Source organism: Penicillium hordei (assembly GCF_028827395.1).
Source record: "Penicillium hordei strain IBT 12815 chromosome Unknown utg000004l_segment0_segment0, whole genome shotgun sequence".
In the NCBI taxonomy this organism is placed as follows: Eukaryota; Fungi; Ascomycota; class Eurotiomycetes; order Eurotiales; family Aspergillaceae; genus Penicillium; species Penicillium hordei.
In genome coordinates, this window is record NW_026623145.1 from 3,156,270 (window position 1) to 3,176,694 (window position 20,425).

At 47.8% G+C, this 20,425-nt stretch overlaps 8 protein-coding genes across 8 annotated transcripts; 2 read left to right on the forward strand and 6 right to left on the reverse strand.

The window, feature by feature from the left end:
• Nucleotides 1–594: 594 nt before the first annotated feature.
• Nucleotides 595–3,461, reverse strand: N7537_008369 (NCBP1 family protein; the record flags this gene model as incomplete). Its single annotated transcript, XM_056899424.1, has 7 exons — nt 595–1,454; nt 1,525–1,706; nt 1,764–2,659; nt 2,715–2,982; nt 3,039–3,145; nt 3,242–3,336; nt 3,401–3,461. The coding sequence occupies 7 exons, from the start codon at nt 3,459–3,461 to the stop codon at nt 595–597; spliced, it is 2,469 nt and encodes an 822-aa protein (XP_056751500.1).
• A 1,054-nt stretch (nt 3,462–4,515) lies between these two features.
• On the reverse strand, nt 4,516–6,086 carry N7537_008370 (GSK family serine/threonine-protein kinase; the record flags this gene model as incomplete). Its single annotated transcript, XM_056899425.1, has 7 exons — nt 4,516–4,649; nt 4,708–4,912; nt 4,965–5,158; nt 5,221–5,569; nt 5,657–5,740; nt 5,816–5,988; nt 6,041–6,086. 7 exons carry the CDS (start codon nt 6,084–6,086, stop codon nt 4,516–4,518), a joined length of 1,185 nt encoding a protein of 394 aa, XP_056751501.1.
• A 1,411-nt stretch (nt 6,087–7,497) lies between these two features.
• Nucleotides 7,498–7,716, reverse strand: N7537_008371 (uncharacterized protein; the record flags this gene model as incomplete). The annotated part of the gene is made up of 1 exon (XM_056899426.1): nt 7,498–7,716. The coding sequence occupies one exon, from the start codon at nt 7,714–7,716 to the stop codon at nt 7,498–7,500; it is 219 nt and encodes a 72-aa protein (XP_056751502.1).
• A 3,321-nt stretch (nt 7,717–11,037) lies between these two features.
• tom40 (TOM complex pore protein TOM40) lies at nt 11,038–12,636 on the reverse strand. Its single transcript, XM_056899427.1, has 3 exons — nt 12,055–12,636; nt 11,331–11,978; nt 11,038–11,261 (listed from the first exon to the last, which is right to left on the reverse strand). The coding sequence occupies exons 1-3, from the start codon at nt 12,364–12,366 to the stop codon at nt 11,154–11,156; spliced, it is 1,068 nt and encodes a 355-aa protein (XP_056751503.1). The 5' UTR covers nt 12,367–12,636; the 3' UTR covers nt 11,038–11,153.
• Nucleotides 12,637–13,001: 365 nt separating this feature from the next.
• On the forward strand, nt 13,002–15,480 carry N7537_008373 (bifunctional fructose-2,6-bisphosphate 2-phosphatase/6-phosphofructo-2-kinase). Its single transcript, XM_056899428.1, has 11 exons — nt 13,002–13,124; nt 13,302–13,490; nt 13,554–13,589; nt 13,646–13,743; nt 13,797–13,966; nt 14,030–14,110; nt 14,165–14,272; nt 14,320–14,439; nt 14,494–14,868; nt 14,923–15,099; nt 15,153–15,480. Exons 1-11 carry the CDS (start codon nt 13,111–13,113, stop codon nt 15,402–15,404), a joined length of 1,620 nt encoding a protein of 539 aa, XP_056751504.1. The 5' UTR covers nt 13,002–13,110; the 3' UTR covers nt 15,405–15,480.
• A 64-nt stretch (nt 15,481–15,544) lies between these two features.
• Nucleotides 15,545–15,999, reverse strand: N7537_008374 (ubiquitin-related modifier 1; the record flags this gene model as incomplete). Its single annotated transcript, XM_056899429.1, has 3 exons — nt 15,545–15,662; nt 15,717–15,881; nt 15,938–15,999. 3 exons carry the CDS (start codon nt 15,997–15,999, stop codon nt 15,545–15,547), a joined length of 345 nt encoding a protein of 114 aa, XP_056751505.1.
• A 224-nt stretch (nt 16,000–16,223) lies between these two features.
• On the forward strand, nt 16,224–18,696 carry N7537_008375 (Elongator subunit ELP2; the record flags this gene model as incomplete). Its single annotated transcript, XM_056899430.1, has 2 exons — nt 16,224–16,352; nt 16,411–18,696. 2 exons carry the CDS (start codon nt 16,224–16,226, stop codon nt 18,694–18,696), a joined length of 2,415 nt encoding a protein of 804 aa, XP_056751506.1.
• Nucleotides 18,697–19,394: 698 nt separating this feature from the next.
• Nucleotides 19,395–20,295, reverse strand: N7537_008376 (putative ABC transporter; the record flags this gene model as incomplete). Its single annotated transcript, XM_056899431.1, has 2 exons — nt 19,395–20,104; nt 20,163–20,295. 2 exons carry the CDS (start codon nt 20,293–20,295, stop codon nt 19,395–19,397), a joined length of 843 nt encoding a protein of 280 aa, XP_056751507.1.
• Between the last annotated feature and the right edge of the window lie 130 nt (nt 20,296–20,425).

The window sequence follows — 20,425 nt, forward strand, 5'->3', positions numbered from 1 at the left end:
TATTGTTAATTACCTGTTCACTTTTGGTTTGTCTCCTTTTTCTTCTGGGCGTCCTGAGAATTGCGCTATATAGAGGAAGCGAATCCGACTTCCTGTTGGATGTTTTTTTTTTCTCAGCCCTTTGTTCTTTCTTTTTTCTTTTTCTTTTTTCCCCTACTCTTTTCCTTTAGGGTCGGTCTATCAAGATGTACACGATTCACGAGTTTTCATATGTATTTTTGGAGGGATATACCTGTGCTGGGGTATTACGGTTGAATCAATAAGGTATTGGGGGATGTTTCTTTTCTTTTCTTAGTTCTATACAACTCAACTACGTAGGTCGGCAAGGTGCAGATTAATTACGCCTCGAAATGAATCGAGGTTGTCTCGGAATAATCGGAGAGAAACTTTCATATTTCTGTCGGCCTGGTTTGAAGACCCGGAGTTAAAGTGTACAGGACAGAGGAAAGATAGAGAGAGAGAGAGAAGAAAAAGCAGGAAATAAAAGGCTCTCCGGGACATAAGTCATTGAATGAAACGGCACAAAGAGATCAAATGCGAGAACGCAGCATGCATAAGCTGATACCTGATCGAGATGGCATTCATATGTGACATCTATTGCGCATCAGCATCAGCAATATCCAAATCCCCATCCGCAGCTTCCTCCCGCTCAGAAACAGGCGGGGCCTGGGTGCCGAGGGGAGTAGCATTGACCAGGGCATCAGATAAGAATGATTCCTCGACGGCAGCCTTTCTCCGGAACACGCGAAGCCAGCGACGGCCCCATTGGCGGATGATGGCGTCCTCGGGCAGAGTACCGCTACCATCACCGCGCTCCATCTGTTCGTCGTTGCTTCCAGCAGCGATGGAGACGATGGAGTCCTCGATGTACTTGAAGAGGGCTTGCATGTCAGTGCGCTCACGAGCGAGGGTCTCGTCGATGACGGTAAGCTGGGGCTCGTAGAGGCCGGGCTGAGCGCGGGCGGCGACGATCTGGCGCATGCGGTTAGTGACCTTGCCGACGGTGGCGGAGATCATCTCGAAGACGTGGGGCTTGGAGAGGATAGTTCCTGCCGCGACAGACTCGGAGAGGGCCCATTCAAGGACGGAGAGCGGGCTGAGGATGGTGTAGTTGAGCAGCTTGTCGATGATGTTGATGGCAATACCGGGCTGGTCGACCCAGTAGTCCATGACAGATGTGATGATTTGGCAGCGGGCGTGTTGGGATTCCGTGCCGATGGCCAGGAGGCGATCTTTGCTCCGTTCGATGCATGACAGGACGTGAGAAAGCGATTTGGATCCGACGAAGCAGATTGAGGTTACGAATGCATCTGTCGAGGGGATCTTGGGGTCATCGACGCCCTGGCTCTTGGCCTGGTCTTCGATAGCTGTGATGACTGGCTGAATTTCTTCGTCGCTAGCCTTCTTCCGAATAAGCTGCATGAGTTCTTGCCCTTCTTTGGAGTATGGTGCCACTGGAAACTCGAGTTAGCAATTGTTCTCTGCTATTCGATCCTCCAAAAAAAAAAAAAAAAAACAACTTACTTTCAGAGGAATATTTGAACTCGGGAGTATCCTTCTCTTTTCCTGCTGTGATCAACTTGGGGTAGGGATCGGGGAGAGTTCCCTTGATGCGTTGGGCAAAGCTCAACCGAATTTCCTTGTCCAAAGCACCGTGGATGAACGCCATTCTTGGATCAATGGCGGGCAGATCAAGATCGTCGGTCCTATGAAATTGTTAGATTGCTGATTACAACGGGTGGAAGGTGACGTTTTCGACATACCACTCGCTCCATTTCCATGTAAACCCGAAGTTGCTCAAGTGGTGAGCGAACCAGTCCAGGAAACGGTTGCTGAGCTCCAAATCCATCGTCTCCAGGCTGTTGTACAAGAATCGGATTGCACGGCCCAAACTCGGCGCAATTGCCGCTGGGGCAATCTTGCAGCACTCGGTGAGAACAGAGTGATAGTAGACGAGCTTGTGCTCCGATGCTGGCAATTGGAATAGCTGCGAGAACACTGCATCCACTGCCACATCCTCGGGCTTCCACGGTTGCACCTCCCCAATAAGTTCGCGCATTCGGTCGAAAGGCGTGGCACGCTTCACGAATGTGGTAGAGGTAAAATAGCAGTCGATATCGATCAGGAACTTGGCTGTAGCAACACGGTTGAAGTCAAGGAGGTTAATAGTATCAACCAGTGCATCCCGAATAAGCGAAGAGGAGATGTCTGTGATGGCAGGAACGGTGTCTACTTCTTGGTCGGCATACACCGAAAGGTAGACCTCCGGGAAGAGAGGACGCGCGCCGTTTGGTACAGGGTTAGGCACAATCACTGTGGGGAAAGGAACCTTGGTCACCAACTCGAAAGACTTGGGCTCATCCGTCTCGACGTCCTGGACGTCTTTCCAAGGACGAGGGAGACACTTAAGCTCCCAGCCCTGGTTAGCCTCCGCTTGAAGTTGAGTCTGCATCAAACTGATAACGCTTTGGCCAGCTGCCTCCTGGTTCTCCTCGGGGCTGAATGTGTTCACCAAATCGACGAGAGCGTGGGGCGTAGATGCGATGATATCGGTCTTCTCCAGAAGCGCGGAAGCCTGGGCCTCGAAGCCAGTCGCAGGGGAAAGCATGACATAAGGGATGGTGAACTGAATAATCTTCACCAATTCAAGGCCAAGAAGCTGAGAAAATCGGTTAGACAAGGTTCATCATCACAAGTCAACCAATCCAACTTACATCTTCCGAAGAGGCAGTCTGAAGATCGACTGCACGAGCGAACAGCTCTTCCAGAAGAGGGAAGATGCCGTCACCCTCATAGACCGGCTGGAGAATACCGAGGAAGCGAATAAGAAGCTTGACTTCACGCCATGCGCCAATATCAATATACTTTTGCAAGGCCTCCGCTGCCTTGCTCAAAACCTCCGATCCAAGCTCAGGCTTGAGACTATGTGCGACCAGGACCGTGCCGGCGATAAAAGGTATTTTCATGGGTTGTTCGAGAACCCTACACATATCCAAGTTAGTAAAAATCCACGGTGAATTGAGTACATCGACACGTACAGATCAAGGGAGATGTTGACAAAGTCGCGGCGGATCTCCTCGTCGTCGTAGTTATCCGTGACCGTTTTCGCAATACCCTGGACGTCATCTTCTGCTCTGCGAGCAGCCTATCAATGAGACATAAGCGTCAGTCCATATCAACCATTTGTAGAGCGCATTGCGCGCGGCGGAAAAAAAACAAAAAAAAAACACGAGGCCCGTACCGATTCCGCGATGGTCAACAACTGTCGTCGAACCTGGACGAACAATGGCTCCTCATATCTGCGCCTTTGGGGGCGACGATCAAAGTCATCATCATCTGTGAGAATCGCAAGTCATGTTAGCGTGCTGTCCAGTAAGCTTGTCAGATCCATGTCTCTTACCTCTGTAACGGCGTTTGCGCCCACCCCTGTAGCCCTGGTTTCGACGGTCGTTTTCGGCCATTATGATCTGGAATCAATCCAATGAGCCTGTGTAATACCAGGTTTTTATCGTAGAGACAGTGATCCTGGGAAAATGGAAAGCGAGGGTGACAGCTAGCTTGAGGTGAATGGGGAGCTCGGAAGGGGAAATTGAAGTTCCGGACCCGGTGCCCCTGCGTAGTGGAAGTATCTCTCCAACCAATACATGTAGATGTAGGAGAGTGGAATCCATTCTACCCTATACTGTACACAATTCCACTGTTCAAATCCTATTTAATATCTACGCATCATTACCGGAAGAAAGAAAAAGAAAAAGAAGATCGTCTGCTTGAGAACTGGAATGACATATAGCTCATGGCCGGTAAGTCGGAGGACCGGGGAACCAGCCGAGCCCGATGAATCTGATACAAGGATATTGCGACCCAAAAAAAAAAGAAAGCAAGGACGCAAAGGGAAGAACGAATGGGGATTCTAGCGCTGCAAGACGAGAGATTGACCATCATAGAAGGGTCCTCCCTAAACGTGTATCCAAAGAAATCTTCAAGATCTCCGATGCATTTGTGGGAAGATTGAGCCCCTCCATATCCAGGGTCGAGATCGACTTGCTGCGTCTGGGGGTTCTTCCCCTCGACCGATGAAACTATGCAGTCTCCGACCCCCAAAGGCAGACGTACACAGAAAGGGTATCACTTTTTCCTCCCAAGAGCTGTCTCAGACACCTCAAAATAAACTCCAGGCCATGACCTCCCATTGCGTGAAACCGTACCACCCCGAAGAAACATGGTTTCCGCTCCCCCAGCCATTAAAAGGATGCACTTTTCCCACTTCATACCATTCCCTGCTCATTCACCAGTTCCCAAGGTTCCACCATGTCCATGGTTGAGGCATACCGAGTCCCCAAAGAAGAAAAAAAAAATAAGAAAGAAAAAGACAAGGCAGTGCAGTCTCAATTCAGAGCTTACTCGAGATCATGATGGAACTTGGTTGGCAGGTCGAATCTCATGCAAAGTGCAGATGGCGGCACAATGAACAGACGTATCCCTCGCGGAGGGCGGAGGACACACACACTGGTCAACTCAGTCGAGGTGTGCAAGCATCTCCTCCTTGGAAAGAGGTTTGAAGGTATCGAGGCCGAGGCCACGAGCTTCGAGGGCTGGACGAGCGTGAGGGGGAATCATTTGGGCGTTGAGATCAGGGGCAATCGAAAGTTCTAAAAATGGAATGAGTAAGAGGTACCGTTCATCTTGAGAGAGGGCGAGATATTTTACCATGTTGTGAGAAATCGAATAGGGCGGGGAGATCCTTGGAGGGGTTGTTGTGGTGACGTGAGTCCGGTAGCCGGGTGTTCGGGTCGCGGAGCTCATCGAAGAACGGGTGGCACATCGCTTCAACCGCAGACAACCGTTGTGTCGGGGTGTATTCCAGAAGGGCGGAGATAAGGTCAATAGCCTCCGGTGGTGCCTTACGGAAAACCTAGTTCGGGGTCAGCACCGTTACAGAACAAGAGGTACGGCGTAGTAAATACCTTGTTGAAGGGATGGGGTTTGATTTGAGGAAACTTGTGCTCCATATAGTTGGGGTTCATGGTGCGGATTTGTTCCCGAGTTGGGGTGCCCAAAACCTTGATGATTTCTACCAGCTGGTCAATGCCCGATTCGCCGGGGAAGAGGGGTTGTCCAAGCATCAATTCTGCCATCACACAACCTGTCGACCAAACATCTAGAGGGGAAAAAGAATGTCAGAAATTGAATATGAATGTGCATGGAAAAAGGGATATGTACCAATCTTTGTTGTGTAGTTGGTGGCACCAAAGATTAGTTCAGGCGCCCGGTAGTAGCGAGAGCAGATGTATGAAACGTTAGGTTCATTTTCGATCAGAATCTTAGCGGATCCGAAATCGCAGAGCTTCAGGATACCAGTGGCGGGGTCCAAAAGAAGGTTCTGGGGTTTGATATCACGGTGGCAGATACCCTGGGAGTGGATGTAGGCCAGCGACCGGAAGAGTTGATAGATGTAAAGCTTGACTTCTAGCATAGGCATCGTAGTCTTGAGTTTGTTGAAGTAACGCGATGCGCGGTACACCGTCTCGGGGACATACTCGAGGACGAGGTTGAGGTAGACTTCATCTTTCTATTGAGGGGAAATTCCGGGGCACGGTCAGCCCACGGGAACGGGGGACGGAAAGACGATCGGGCGGGACACCCAGGAGACACATACCCTGTCGCCGTTGGAGTAGTAAAAGGCCTTGAGTTCGACAATGTTAGGATGGCGCACAATCCGCATGATTTGCAGCTCACGGTTCTAGAGAGAGAGAGAGAGAGGCTAGGTTAGTGATCTGACACACACATACTGATCCCAGGTCGAGAACCCATTTACCTTGAACCGCTTATCCTGGAGGACTCTCTTGATGGCAGCATCTTCCCCGCTCGGAGCCATCTTGGTCTGAAACACAACACCAAAGGAGCCATTTCCCACAATCTTGCACTGAGTGTAGGAGATCTCCTTGGATTCGCCGGTCAGCCCATCTTGGACCTTCTCGCGGATGACCTCTTGAGAAAAAGGTCAGTCTTTTTTGCACCATTGAAGAAGAGAATAACTTACCACCCATGCGCAAAGTCGGGAACAACCCGGGTCGATTCTGTGACATGGCGGAAATAGATATGTGAAGTTGAGAAGACCGTTTTGGGTGGTTAAACCGGGGTGGAGTAGGGAGGGGCGGAAGGACCGATGGGAAAGGAAGCAAAATGGCCAAAAGCCAAGAATGTCAAGTTAAAAGTAGGGAAGAGGAAGAAGAATGAGAGAGGAGAAGGTGGGCAACTTTGGAACTTTGCGTAGAGAATGTTCAACCAATAAAGTCGAATCGAGTGAAATAAGACGGGTTAGACTAGGGAAAGGTTAGGTAAAATTGGGGCGTTCAGGGCGAAAGAAAGGTGACGTTGATGGAATGGATTTCCTTTTTTTTTTTTCTTTTGTTTCTTTCTTTCTTTTTTTTTCTCTTTTAGTATGTGTGTGTGTGTATGTTTTTAAAAATCCGATTCTGTCAAAGAACAAATAAATAAGAGAAATAGATCTCAAGAATCAAAGCCAATGTCTTTATGGGGGTGAGCAATTCGGGAAGGGGAGGGGGAAAAGAGGAAAAAAGAGAGGGGCGGGAGAGCTACAAGTTCAAGTTCAAATCCAACTTTCTCAGATAATTGCTGTTTATGCTGTTTATGCTGTTTATGGTGTTTATTCTTTTTTTTTTTATTCCTTCTTTCATTTTAATTTCTTATAAGCTACATATATTTTATATTAAGGTATGTGTATATCTCTCAGAAATTAATATATTATATTCTATTTCAAGCATAAGTCTTGTAACTTACTGTCATTTACCCAAGTTCGGGAGATGATATCATAGGTACGGGTGTCACTGGTGTATTTACCAATACAAGCCGGTGTACGAATGTACGAAAAACCCGGGAAACGTTGAAAAAAAAAAAAAAAAAAGGCTTTTTGGAGAAAGCGGAGTCTCCGGGGTAGTGGGAATATACCTTGAAGCTATACATAGTATAGTATACATACTATATCTGTTAATAGCTATTACACCCTATATATCCCCCCCTAAAATAGGCAGGTAATAGAAACAGGATGTCGGGTGACCCAACGGTGATTTTCCCTGGAACCAATTTCATTGGTTGAATTTACATGTACTGTAATCCTTTTTCTATCACGAGACCAGCTGACCTCGAAAAAAAAAGAAGCTTGGGCCGAAAGATGGTCCAAGTGGTCAAAGCTGCAATTGGAGCTGGACCCGTTCCAGGTTCAACGAATACGTACTAATAATATATGTGGACTATACTCTACTAACGACTAACTATCATTTAGCTTTTCTATCGGATTCTCTGCACAGCTTCAGGGGTATTCCAAAAATAAAATAAAAAGAAGAGGGAGAGAAAGAAATAAAAAAGAGAAAGAAAAGAAGAAAAAAAGAAAAAAAGAAAAGAACAATAACACACCGGTAATTGGGAACTAGACCGAGCGGTTGAAAAGGCCATATACAACATATTCAACCAGAAAAGCTATTCGGCCCGGAAAATCCATCGGAATTGAAAGGGGCCTCCCGTTCCACTTCCATTCTTTCGAGGAGCTCTCTCGAAGTATACTGTGCAGGGATCCCTTGGCATGTGAGTCGAAGCTATCTCAGCCGACGCCCAATTCGGGACAATCATTGGGATTCCAGCCGTAGTCCCGTCCATGCTGTACCGGCAGATGAACCCCGACTCGGCATCCACAGGCATCGTGATGTATCAGAAAAGGGAAGCCAATAGAATATCAAAAAGAAAGAAAACCTCCCCCCTTCCCCCCCCCCCAAAAAACAAAAGATATGGAAAAAGAACCCGTTATTAATGAAGGGGGTTAGGAATGTTCCTGGCAGCCAACTCAGGTACTAAAAAAAGGACGTTCCCTCGACTGAACTTGGCCCCTGCGCTGTAGGGATGCACCTGGCTCAAAAGGTTAACGTTGAGGAGCTACCAGGGCTACTTGCACGGTCCATTTACCGTGTACTAGTACTAGTACTAGTACTGTTTGTTGGTATTCGTATTGGTATTTACATGGTATTTCAGACCATTTCACATTTCACATTAATCATTTTTACTTCGTACGGAGTACATAGTAGAGCACACTGTCTATAAAATAAAACGGTAGATCGATTTATATCCCAATATTAACACTTACCTAAGATTTAGAACTCTTGAAATCTCTCGAAATATATATCAAATACCTAAACCATGAGCTTCCCCTCATCGACGTCACCAGACCGAGAGCAGGTGACCATGGCTTGGGGATCGGAATTGCCACAGTTTCGTTCAGAGTCATGCGACTCAGTGAATCTTGACACGAGGGAGTAAAAAAAAATGAAAAAAAAAATGACGCCCCCTCAACAGGGGTCTGATGCCGTCAACTTGAAAGAAGAGAGAGAGAGAAGAAAAAAAAAAGAGGAATCCATGTCATTCAGAACCATGCACCGGTACAACCATGACTACATATCTACAACTCGGGATTCCGAAGTGTCCATCGGGTCTCGGCAAACAATATATATCCAGCTATTTGCTGACTATAACTCACTATCAGCCATTAATAATCAAATCGCTTGTCCTGAGGATCAGAGTGGATGCAATTCAATATTCATACAGTCTTACAGCCTTGGTACCCGCCTACAAGCCTTGGACGTTACATATCGTATACAGACTTGAATGTATAAAATTGCACAATGCACATACCAGTAGCACTACTGTTTCACGGACCCGGGATGAGGAGCCGGGTGTGTTCCTGGTAAAAGCAACACTTCCCGGCTGGCACTGGCATGATGTTTAAAATGTCGATGCATATGCACGGGAGGAAACCGGCGGAATGTCCCCAATAGTGCACCATCGGCATGTACGGATCGTAAAGCATGGAAGCAAGGAACGGCATTCCGTTCGTCTCTCTGTCAGACACGTGGGTTATCTCTCAAATAGAGATACGGTATCCAAAATAGCACTTGGACGTCTTCGTAGGCTGAGATTGCAATTGCTATATGATATATATATCATAAGTATCCAAGGAATTCGGGCCAAGTAAAATATGCGAAGCATCTTGCAGGCTATTGGTTCAATTTCGAAATTGGGTCCAACTCTGCCCACCCTATGGCTAGATCTGCCATGTTCATGACGATCCAAATCTACCGATCTGTACAAAAAGCACACATTGCGTCTATTCACACTCATTCCACAATAACCTGAAGAATCTAACCGATATCCACACTGCTTAGGGGTGAATATATTAGATTGTATGATTCTAATCCGAGGAACTGGTACTATCATTCTTTCTATATGGTGCCAACCTATGATCTATCCAGAGTAGGTACACCATGAACCTTGGGCAAGACCTCCATGGAACAGATAGAACGAAATACAAAAACCAAAAAAAAAACAACGATCCTAAGGTTGAAAATTGCCCAAATCTACCAATGAACCCTTTCAAGGGAACGAATTTGCCATGTGGACACACTCCCCACATTCATTTCCAAAGGAAATTATACATATTATTCAAGGGAACAGCATGTACTCCGTACGTTGGAGGTATATTACCAAAAACTCAAGAGCCTGTCAATTGGGCCGAGACACTCGGACCCCCTCTAAACTATAATTCTCTTTCTCTTTCTCTTTCTCATTTTCGTTTTCATTGTCGTGTTTGATTCGTTTAGAATAGCATCCCGGGTCAGCCATTTATCCGGGACATACATCCCTAGGTGCATCCCAGGCGAAGATAACTGGCCAATTTTTCTTATATACATAGCAACCCGGTAAGAGATTTAGAGATTTGCGAAAAGGAAAGCCCTAAAAAGGGTTGAACGGGGAATATGATGTCACTGGAGTCTGATAATCAGCGTCCGAACACCCGACTATCAACGGGACTTCCAATCGCAAGGCGGCAATCAGACCCAGCCACACTCGAAGCAGGGAACGGGGTTGACTATGGCCCATCGAGACCTCACAACTGACGGATTTAGGTCTTCAAACTTGGGGTATGGAGTAAGTGGCTGAGGATCCCACATGCCATCTTGGGCGACAAAGTACCCATAGCACCTCTACAGTATGCCTAAACTAATATCCTTCTATGCACGCCGTAACATGTACTTCATTTTCTATTGCTGAAAACACAATCCACAATAACCCGTATCATTTTCGAGAGCGAAACATGGAAGACCCAACATATCAATAAATCCACTTTACCGAGAAACTTAGTCCAATTGAGTGGAGAAATGAAGCAGAAACGGTTCTATTCGAGGAGATGCATAAGGCCACTGCGGCAGTCCGGAGTCATCGACCAATTAAATGAGCTATCCCAGTGCCCACAGCATACAGTGGAGTGACCTTGTATGGTTGATTCGTCTGATTTGTTGTGGTCTTGGAAGATATGCCGTCGTTTGTCCCGGTCACCGCTTTGGGTATATACGGGCATTATCCGGGATTATTTTCCTCTCCGCTTTTATTTGTCTGTGTCTAATGGCTTGTTTTGGTTTCTCTGTCTTGGAAAAAAGAAAAAAAAAGAAAAAAGAAAAAAGAAAAAAGAGCTTTGTCTTTAGATATCTTAGTCTGAACGATTTATTCAAAGACCTATATATCCAACGGTCTGACTTTTTATGGCAATCTCAACACCTATGCATTGATATCCATTGGACAAAGAGGTGACTTTGTACCAATGGACATCCTGAGCCTTAGGGTAGAACATAAGACAATTACAATGAAATAATTTGCAACTGATTCAACTAAATCAAAACTTGTTTTACATTGGCCCGTCTATGATGCGAAAAACATAACCAGAGCGATCTGCAGGCGCAGCCATGCATCCCAGACCTGGCAATCCCATAGACCCAAAACATGGCCATGCAAGGAAATGAACTGGAAAGATAGCGAGGACACACAAGATATCAGACCACAAGCCAAACAGAGATGCAGCATCAGGTGGTAATGGAAAAGGAAATCAAAGAACCGGAGTGTGAATCTATACAAAAAAAAGGTTGGAATCTCCATGGCGCCAAAAAAACTGGCCACCTGCACCAGCAACCCAATCAAAGAGGATATACCGAGGAAGAGAGACAACATATGTCATTTCAGACATGAAGAGTGAAGAACTACTAAAACATGGGAGGCGAAAGGGTTATTATCTCGGGCGAGGCGAGAGGAGAGATTTAGAAGGGAGGAGGAATCATGCTGGCAGGGTCAACCTTTTCCTGCTGCTCCATGACATCCTCACCAGCAAGCTCAAGGGAGACGGCAAGACCGAGCTTAGCCGTTTGCTAGAGAGAGAAAGAAAAAAATTAGTATCCAATATTGAGATCGCGATTACGAAGAGGGATGTCGCTTACCTTGGCCTGGTCGATCTCACCAGCGAAGGAGAGAGAGATGGGCATGGCAATGCGCTTCTCGAGAAGGCAGCTAACCTTGCCGGCGCTGTCAACCTGGGCGCGGAACGAAGAGGCACGGAAATCGTACTTGGCACCAATAGCAGTGGTGCCGTCACGAGCAGGGCCACCCATCATAAGAGTAGCGGGAGAGGGCTGGAGTTGGAGGTTCATGTCAATACCAGCCTCAACACGCTCGGACAGCTTGCGCCAGTAAGTGGCGTTGAAAGTGCCCTGGGCCTGCAGCTGAGCGGTACCAATCCAGTCCTCACCCTTATACTTGGCGGAGTAGGACAGAGCAGTCTCGGGGCGAGCGGTGATGCTCTGGCGTTGCCAGATAGCCTCGAAACCAAGAGCGAGACTGGGGGTGATGGACTGCAGATAGCTGCCGACGAAGATACCAGTGAGACCACCCTCGAGGCAAGAGGGGTTGAAGGCCTTGAGGGACGCAGAGAAGTCACGGCCAGTGTAGTCGTTATCGATCTGGACCAAGCCCTGAGTACCACCGTTCATGATCTGAGCATTGGTCTTGGTGACAAGGGCCTGGTTCCAGCGGTAGTTGGCGACGGCAGCGAGTGCACCGTCGCTTCCGTAGTTACCTTGCATAAACACCTATCGGAGAATGATATGTTAGAAACCGAGAATCGCAGGGGTCGATACACGGATCGCATGGAATAGTTGTCCTTACCCTGGGGCTTCCGTACATGGCGGAGAAAGCATATGGAGGCAGGTTGCCGGTTGAGCCCATAGAGAACGCATGCGACACACGGAACAGAGGAGACATGCCGAAGACCTTGGTCAGATCTGCCCGGAGACCGGAGAACATGAAGTTGGTCAAGAGAACATCCTTCTGCACTTCCCTGGCGAGGTTATCGACAGTGCCGGGGTTGGGCAGGTTAAGCAAAGCCCTTCGGTCGGAGAACGAGGAGTATGCATCATTGATGGCCGCGGCGGCAGGGTTCTCTGCGAGAAAGGAGAGGGATGATAGGTAATCGGCCATTTTGGTTGGAAATCTGATAATTGACGAATATATTAGGTGTCGTCACGCGTGTTAGTCGGTCTCAGTTGAAACTCGGGGGAAAACACAAAGAATTGAGAATAAAAGAAATTGAGACCAGCCCGAGGATCTGGGACGAACAAACGTCTCAGATGACCTTGATAAAAAAGTGTAAAAAGGGCTGGATCTGATGCGCTCAGGAGTGTAGGGGAAGCAATTCAAGACTTTCCAAGCTGTGAAAAATGCTAGTCACCTGCCTCGGCGTCTTTGGTTGCTGTCGTTCGCCGGGATGTTACATAAGCCTTTTCGGGCTTTCCCGGTCCAGGGCAAGACTGAGGGTGAGGTATTGGGGAGAGATTGGAGGTGATTGCGGATAATTGGGGGCGATTGAGCGTGGTCGAGGGGCCTAAACTGATATTAATTGATATATGAAGGAATTCTTTCTTTTCATTCCATTTGATGTTGAATTGTGTCTGAATGAGTTTTTGTTTGGGCATATTGTGGCCTGAAAAGCAAGGCAACAGATTCCGATGATCTGCACCTGATATCTGGGCGTTGATCGATTACCTATACCGCCTCTCAGGTACCCTTCCTCGTTTCCTTGCTTCGCTGTCTTCCCATCTGCTTAACGTGACTTGAAATATCTCAGGTCTATCTCAGGACTATCTATCGATAACTCCGACACGCTCAATACTGAATCTTGTGATATCTTGATATATCAAGGTTGCGTCACCTCGCCATCCCACCATGGACACCTTACTGTAAGCTTATCTTTCCCGCTTCACAATTTCATGTCTTCTCCCATAAATGTTGTTTTGTGTGCGATTTCTGCTTGACGATATTAGAAAAAAGAAGAAAAAAGGAGCCATGTTCGCTGTCTAGCCTTAGAGAAGCTGAAGATTGAAGCCTGATAGTGGGATTGAACTGACATCATATAGCACCGCTGAGATCGTGGCCAACTCTCCACGATTCCGCCGCAAATCGTCAATCTTTGTCGATGCAATTCATGACTTGCCGGAAAAGGCCGATCTGGCTCCAGCCCAGCTGTACAGCACCGAATCTGGCCGGCTTTTCCATTCGGGCCGCATTGTGATCATCACCGTCGGCTTGCCTGCCAGAGGCAAAACGTATGATAATTTCTACCATTGATATTAGTGTTGCTTAGTGGACTAATATGAAATCCATGACAGACATATCTCAGTAGCTTTGGCACGATACCTGCGATGGTATGCTTTACTCCTGTGACTCGCCCATTTCGAGCGGTACCTGACGCAATTGATAGGCTTGGTGTCAAAACTAGGATCTTCCACCTGGGCGACTATCGTCGTGCCACAATTCCATTTGGCGAGGACATGCCAGATGATTATTTCTATGTCAATGGTAGGCATGGTATTCTGGTTTACCTGAACGACCATATTAACATCTTTGTTTAGCAACTGCCAAATCTGTTCTTTTACGCCAAAAGATTGTGAGGAAATGTCGAGAAGACATCTATCACTTTTTGAACCATGAAAATGGTCAAATAGCGATATATGATGCCGTCAACCCGCTAGCCTCAGGACGGCGCTCGCTTGCCAAGGAGTTTGCAAAGCATGATATTGAGGCAAGTCAGAATTAATCGTTTGAATATTTGACAATAAACTAATTATTGGTGTTTTTTTACCAGACCCTGTTCATTGAGTCTTGGTGTGACGACGAATACATCATCGAAGAGAATGTTCGCAGAGTCAAGATATCCTCCCCTGATGTGAGTCTCATGTATATCTTGGCATTGAACGGAAAATCTAATAATCATGGCTAGTATGTCTCATGGAAATCAGAAGATGCCGTGAAGCATTATTTGAACCGTATCTCTTCTCGCATCCCTCAATTCCAGACCATGGAGGAAAAGGACTTGAACTATATCAAGGTACGCGCAATTGATTTTGTCGAACTGTCATTACTCACCAAATGTAGATGATCAACGCCGGCGAGAGACTGATTGTCAACAATCGAAGCTTCGGTTATCTTTCTAACCGCATAGTGTTCTATCTTCTGAATCTCCACATCAAATCGAGACGCACGTACTTTGCCCGGGTAGGTGCTCTACTGTCCATACCACTACAATGCAAAAACTGACAATCTATCTAGGCTGGCGTTTCGCTAGACGCAGATTCATACAAAGCCGATGCCTCGTTATCAGAACAGGGAGAAGACTACGCCAAGAAAATGACGGCACGTCTACTAGCTCACCGAGAAGAAGAAAAGCAAGCAATGATTGAGCGAGGAGAGACTGGTTATGAGTCGAGACCCCTGAAAGTCTGGACCTCCACACGGCGCAGGACAGTTGAAACTGCGAAATACCTCCATGAAAACGGATATAAAATCCGGCAGAGATCTCAATTGAGCCAACTGAACCCCGGTGTCTGTGAGAAAATGTCTGAGAATCGCATCCGAGCAGAGTTTGGGGACGAGGTTGCTAAGCACGAGCTTGATCCCTACCACCACCGTTATCCCCGGGCAGAGGTAAGCCTTGCCCAACCCCTTCAAAAGTGTGTAGCCGCTGACCTTTTCCACTAGTCGTACCATGACTTGGCTGTTCGCCTCGAGCCAATTATCCTTGAATTGGAGAGGGAGCAAACCGATCTACTCATCATTGCACACGAAAGTGTTTTGAGGGTTTTGTATGGCTATCTCATGGCCTGCAATGCTGCGGACATTCCGTTCCTTGAGTTCCCTCGCGATGAAATCATTGAGGTAAATTGAACTTTAGGTTAGATATTATCTATGGTTAATTAACACTATTCCAGATCGTCCCCGAGAGCTATCAGAACGAGGCACAGCGGATCCATATCCCTGACCTCCCCGAAGAGATTATCCCGGCCTCTCCAGAGGACTTGAAGATCCCAGTGCCCCCAAGCGGGGTGGTATCACCGACGCAAGGGCTTGGTACACCAGAAGGCCAAGCAACCCCACAGAGTGGTCATCGAACACCCAGTGGAATCCGAACACCACGTGAGCGCGAACGGATCTCACAACAGCATGTTGAAGATGTGGTCTAGGTAAAAGTCCACAGTAATTCCCTTCGCCCGGCAATACCACCCATATGTTGCTCTTGAATTCCTCCAGCCACAGTTCGAATTCAGTTTCTTTTTTTTTCCGTCTTAGTCGTCGTTGCTAGCATCAATACAATCCATCGTGTTTAACCGCCATGTAAAGTCGAGACAAAAACAATGTTATCTCCTTGTTGAAGTTCATATGTCTCTTCGCCTTCGAGTTCCCAATCGGCATCGTTGATGAGGACGAGAATACCTGGTCGTCTGTCGAAATCATTAATACTGTTTGAGTAAAACCGCAAATTTATGTAGACATACACATTGTCTTCCATGATGAACATATCTATCCTCTGATCTTTCATGAGGTTTTCGATAAGGTATTTAAGCAGGTATGAGATGTTTGGCCTGCTGCCGTTCTCTAAACGAGCGGGTAAAACGACCTTATGCTTGCGCTCATTCCCGAATAGCAATTCTAAGCCGCCGCTATCGAGATCAATTCTTAGTAGAGGTTGATCAATTGAAGGAAAGGTTTGACGTACGTAAACTCGACGGTGATAGGGATGGGAAATTCCACTTGGCCCGCATTTGAAGTATCAGCCATGGCGTTGCAGACGAGGGGAAATACAGAACATATAGCAATTATATCTCTTGTCGAAAAACGAAAGAGATCGCAAGTTGAGTCTGTTGAAGATGGAGGGGCTAGGCGGAGACCGAACCTCTTATCGATAAGCCCCGATCCTCCCGCAATTTCTTTGCGGCTTTTCTCCAATTCTTAGTACAGCAACACAGACAGACAAAAGGGTTCACAAACCCTCGGGATACTCCATGGTGGCCGTCAAAACAGACTACATTAGCGTGGGGGGAAACCGGCACCCTGGTGCTGCGGATTGGGATGTGCAGACAGGCGTGCTCGCCTTCGGTGCGGATAACAATGTCGCCTTATGGGATCCTCTAGTAGGTCCATTGAGAACAGCAGCGCATTGATAACAAGAAGAGCTGACACTTATTCAAGGACAAGACCGAGCGTGGTATCTATGCCCTGCTTGTTGGTCATACCGACAAAGTCAGTGTCGTTCGATTTTATACATGCCCCGCCTCAGGAACGAGATTTATCGTCACCGGCTCCGTCGACCGCACAATACGGGCATGGCAACAAGACAGTGCCGATCCCCACAAATACGTCCTTGCATCTACCCTTGAGGGCCATACGGGCTCAGTGAATGCGATTGCCGTCGCCGATGGAACGGACATCATCACATCAGGAGCGGCTGATGGGACGGTTCGGATCTGGAGATTAAATGCACGGGATGAATTGAAGTGCGAGCTGCTTGAAACGATTACAATGACACCACGGTTCTTCCCGCTATCCTTGTCATTGCAGGGGCTTGAAGGCGACTCAGATAAGCCATTGGTGTTGGCCGTTGCGGGTACAACGACCAAGGTTCAGATCTACGTCTCGGAAACCTCCATCGGCAAGCCAGAGTTCAAGCGCCGGGCTGTACTTGCGGGACACGAAGCCTGGATCAAGGCTCTTTCGTTCACTCAGGACAAGCAGAGCAACGATGATATTCTGCTCGCGTCTGCAAGCCAAGACCGATACATCCGTCTTTGGCGACTGCGTCGGGGTGAAGCAAGTGCCCCTGCTCCGATAGATGATACAGATCCTCTGCTTGGAGGAATGGAACCTACGCTATCAAACAAAGCCCATGAGTTCGAGGCTGCAGGATCGAAATACTCCATTACTTTCGAAGCTCTTCTCTTTGGACATGAAGACTGGATCTATACTATTGCATGGAATCCTGATTCGAAGCGGCAGCAACTTCTCTCGGCATCAGCTGATAACACCATCACAATTTGGGAACAAGACCATGCATCAGGCGTTTGGATGTCCGCAGAGAGAATGGGAGAGATCAGTGTCCAAAAAGGATCTACCACCGCGACTGGTAGTGCGGGTGGCTTTTGGATTGGGCTCTGGTCACCAAATGGGAAACAGGTGGTGAGTCTTGGCCGCACAGGTAGTTGGAGAGTCTGGCGACATGACTCCGACTCGGATCTTTGGATACAGAGATTCGGTATTTCAGGCCACGTGCGCTCCGCGAACGGTGTACAATGGGAGCCCACTGGAGGCTACCTGCTTTCAACCAGTTCAGACCAAACCACCCGGCTTCATGCAAAGTGGGTGCGTGAAAATACAGGTTCATGGCACGAGTTTTCACGCCCTCAGATTCATGGGTACGATTTGAACTGCGTCGACACACTGGGCCCTTCACAGTTTGTGACTGGTGCAGAGGAGAAGCTCTTACGTGTGTTCAATGAGCCGAAACCAATCGCCCAATTGCTTGAGAGACTCACTGGGTTCAAACAATCGAATGATGAGGACCTCCCAGACACTGCTGAAATCCCAGTGCTGGGTCTCTCGAACAAGGCAATTGGAGATGAGGCGCCAGTGGAAGAGGACGAGCAAAAAGTCCCAACTGAGGCGCTAATCGCTTCTGCCTCGCTGGCTGCTAACCACCCGCCACTGGAGGATCAGTTGTCTCGTTACACATTGTGGCCGGAGCATGAGAAGCTATATGGCCATGGCTATGAGATTTCAGCAGTGGCAGTGAGCCATGACCGCAGGCTCATCGCTACCGCCTGCAAAGCCAGCTCGATTGACCATGCGGTAATTCGCCTCTACGATACGTGGGACTGGCATGAGATCAAACCTTCTCTCACTGCACACTCGTTGACCATCACGAACCTTTCATTCTCGGGTGACGATCGCTATCTTCTTAGTGTTGGACGAGATCGCCAATGGGCTGTCTTCCAGCGGAGCGATGCAGACCCAACTACGTTTACAAACCTCAGCGTAAACCCCAAGGGTCACTCTCGAATGATCCTAGGTGCGGCCTGGGCCCCAGCTACAGCGGACCATGTCTTTGCCACGGCAGGACGTGATAAATCCGTGAAGATCTGGCAAAAGTCTGAAGACACTTTCGTCTGCAAAACGACCGTGGGCCTGACATCGGCGGTCTCGGCAATTGCTTTCTTGCCCGCAATATACAAAGACACATATGTTATTGCTGTTGGGGAGGACAACGGTGTCATCTCTATCCACCGAATTGCTGCTGACACTCTTGAAGCACAACACGTCGTGACAATTGACAAAGTGGCCTCACCCTCAAAGACAATTACTCAATTATCATGGCGACCAGTGCCGGCTGCAGAGGTGGATAGTAGGGATCAGTTCGAATTGGCGGTGGCAAGCGAGGATACGTCCACACGGATATATGCAATCTCGAACATTCTCTCGTGAACTGTATAAAAAAGCAGAATGGTTTTACTTAGGTAGCCCCCCTTTATGAGTCATGATGGTTGAGATGCCTTTAGTGCCTTCGTAGATGTCTTTTGGAAATCTTGTTGAGATGGATGCCTGGTTTGTCAGGCTGGCGACTACATAAGTAGCTCTCTGTTTGTAGAGAAATAAATCCTTTCTTCTCTCTCTGGTTCTAGTAACATCAAATCTCCCTTAAATCCTTCCTATAAAGACTAGGATGTTGGAAAGAGCCCCGGAGGTCCTGCCACTTTAGGAAGGTACTACTTATACTACTGATGTAGTCCTGGGGCTTATAAGAACATCCTCTCTCTCCTTCACAAAGTCAACTATTATACCAGTGCTGGCTATAGAGAATGGCAGATATCAAATTGGCGACGAGGACATGTCCATGTATGCTATCTTGAACGTGCTCTCATGAATTTGTATAAAACGAAAACAAAATAGTCTTAGCCCCCTTTATGAGTCATGGTTGAAAACTCCCAAGATGTTGAATAAATCCTCCCTGTAGATGCAGATGCCAATCCATAAACCCCGTCTATGCCTTGTGGTTGAACCCAATTGTTGTTGAATGGCACGTTAAATGACTCCTGACATCAGTGCTCGCGTGCAGAAGCAAAAATAGAGGGGGAAAAAAAATGAAAAACAAAACGCGTCAGATCTTTTTCCAGATTATTTTCTCAGTCATGTTTTTCTAGTCCGTAACCTCCAATACCCTCGAGGGATTGGTAGGTCTTGGCCTGGTTACCACGACCATTCCGGGGACCTCTGGCCTGCATATCCTCCTTGAGCCACTTGAGGACTAGCTCTCCAAGGCGGCTATTCTCCGAAGTCCACTCAGGGACTTGTTCATGGAACGACTCAACACTACCCAGCGCCTTGACCTTACCTAAGTGCATGTGGGCTAAATGGGTAGGCCACTGGGCAAGGTTATCCAAGATATGAGTAGCATAAACAATAGTGCAGGCACGGGTTTCAGTCTCCCGCTTTAGGAAAGCCAGGAAATTGCTCCTGGACAAAAGGTCCAGGTCGACAGTGATCTCGTCGAGCAGCAGGATCTGCCAGGGCCGCAGCAAGCCCATGGCTAGCTGCACGCGGCGACGTTCTCCGTCCGAGACAGCATGCATGCGCCAGCGCAGATCAATATCGAGGATATCGACCAGCTCGTCCCGGCGCTCCGGGTAGGCATTTCCGCCGACGGAGGCGAGAAGTGTTGGCACGTCAATGTCTGTGCGTACGATGCTGTTCAACACCCACTCGACTCCCAGGTAGGTCACACCGTCTAGACTATCCTTGAAGGGGTCCTTGCCGCCAATGGCGATGGTGTTATTGGGTGCAAGGCGCTTCCCTGATAGGAGGCGGAGGAGGGTGGTCTTCCCCGCTCCATTTGCTGTGTGTTTGGGTTAGTCTTCGAGATTAGTCTCGAATGGGGACGAGTTTTGACTCACCGCCGATCAATAGGGTGCGGCTTCCAGCTGGTAGACTCATGCCTACGTTCTCCAGGCCACTGGAGCCATCTTGGAACTTGTACGAGAGGTTTTGTACCTTAATGTTTGGGAGAGCGGAATTGATACCCGCCATGACGAATGTGGAAGAAGGAAAGCACTAAGAGGATCTCGAAATTGGACGAAAGTAAAAGGAAGAAGAAGATAAAAATGAGTCAGGGAAGATCGTTAATTGGAATTTATCTAGACTGATTTGATGCTAGCGC

What these genes read in the sequence shown, in the direction of transcription:
- tom40 (XM_056899427.1), bottom strand. Translation starts at nt 12,366, where the DNA reads ATGGCCGATTACCTATCATCCCTCTCCTTTCTCGCAGAGAACCCTGCC. An exon ending in CCATGTACGGAAGCCCCAGG is followed by an intron (nt 11,979 to 12,054) that starts GTAAGGACAACT and finishes ATTCTCCGATAG; the next exon opens with GTGTTTATGCAAGGTAACTA. An exon ending in GTGAGATCGACCAGGCCAAG is followed by an intron (nt 11,262 to 11,330) that starts GTAAGCGACATC and finishes TTCTCTCTCTAG; the next exon opens with CAAACGGCTAAGCTCGGTCT.
- N7537_008373 (XM_056899428.1), top strand. An exon ending in TTGGCACGATACCTGCGATG is followed by an intron (nt 13,590 to 13,645) that starts GTATGCTTTACT and finishes CGCAATTGATAG; the next exon opens with GCTTGGTGTCAAAACTAGGA. An exon ending in CTCGCGATGAAATCATTGAG is followed by an intron (nt 15,100 to 15,152) that starts GTAAATTGAACT and finishes ACACTATTCCAG; the next exon opens with ATCGTCCCCGAGAGCTATCA.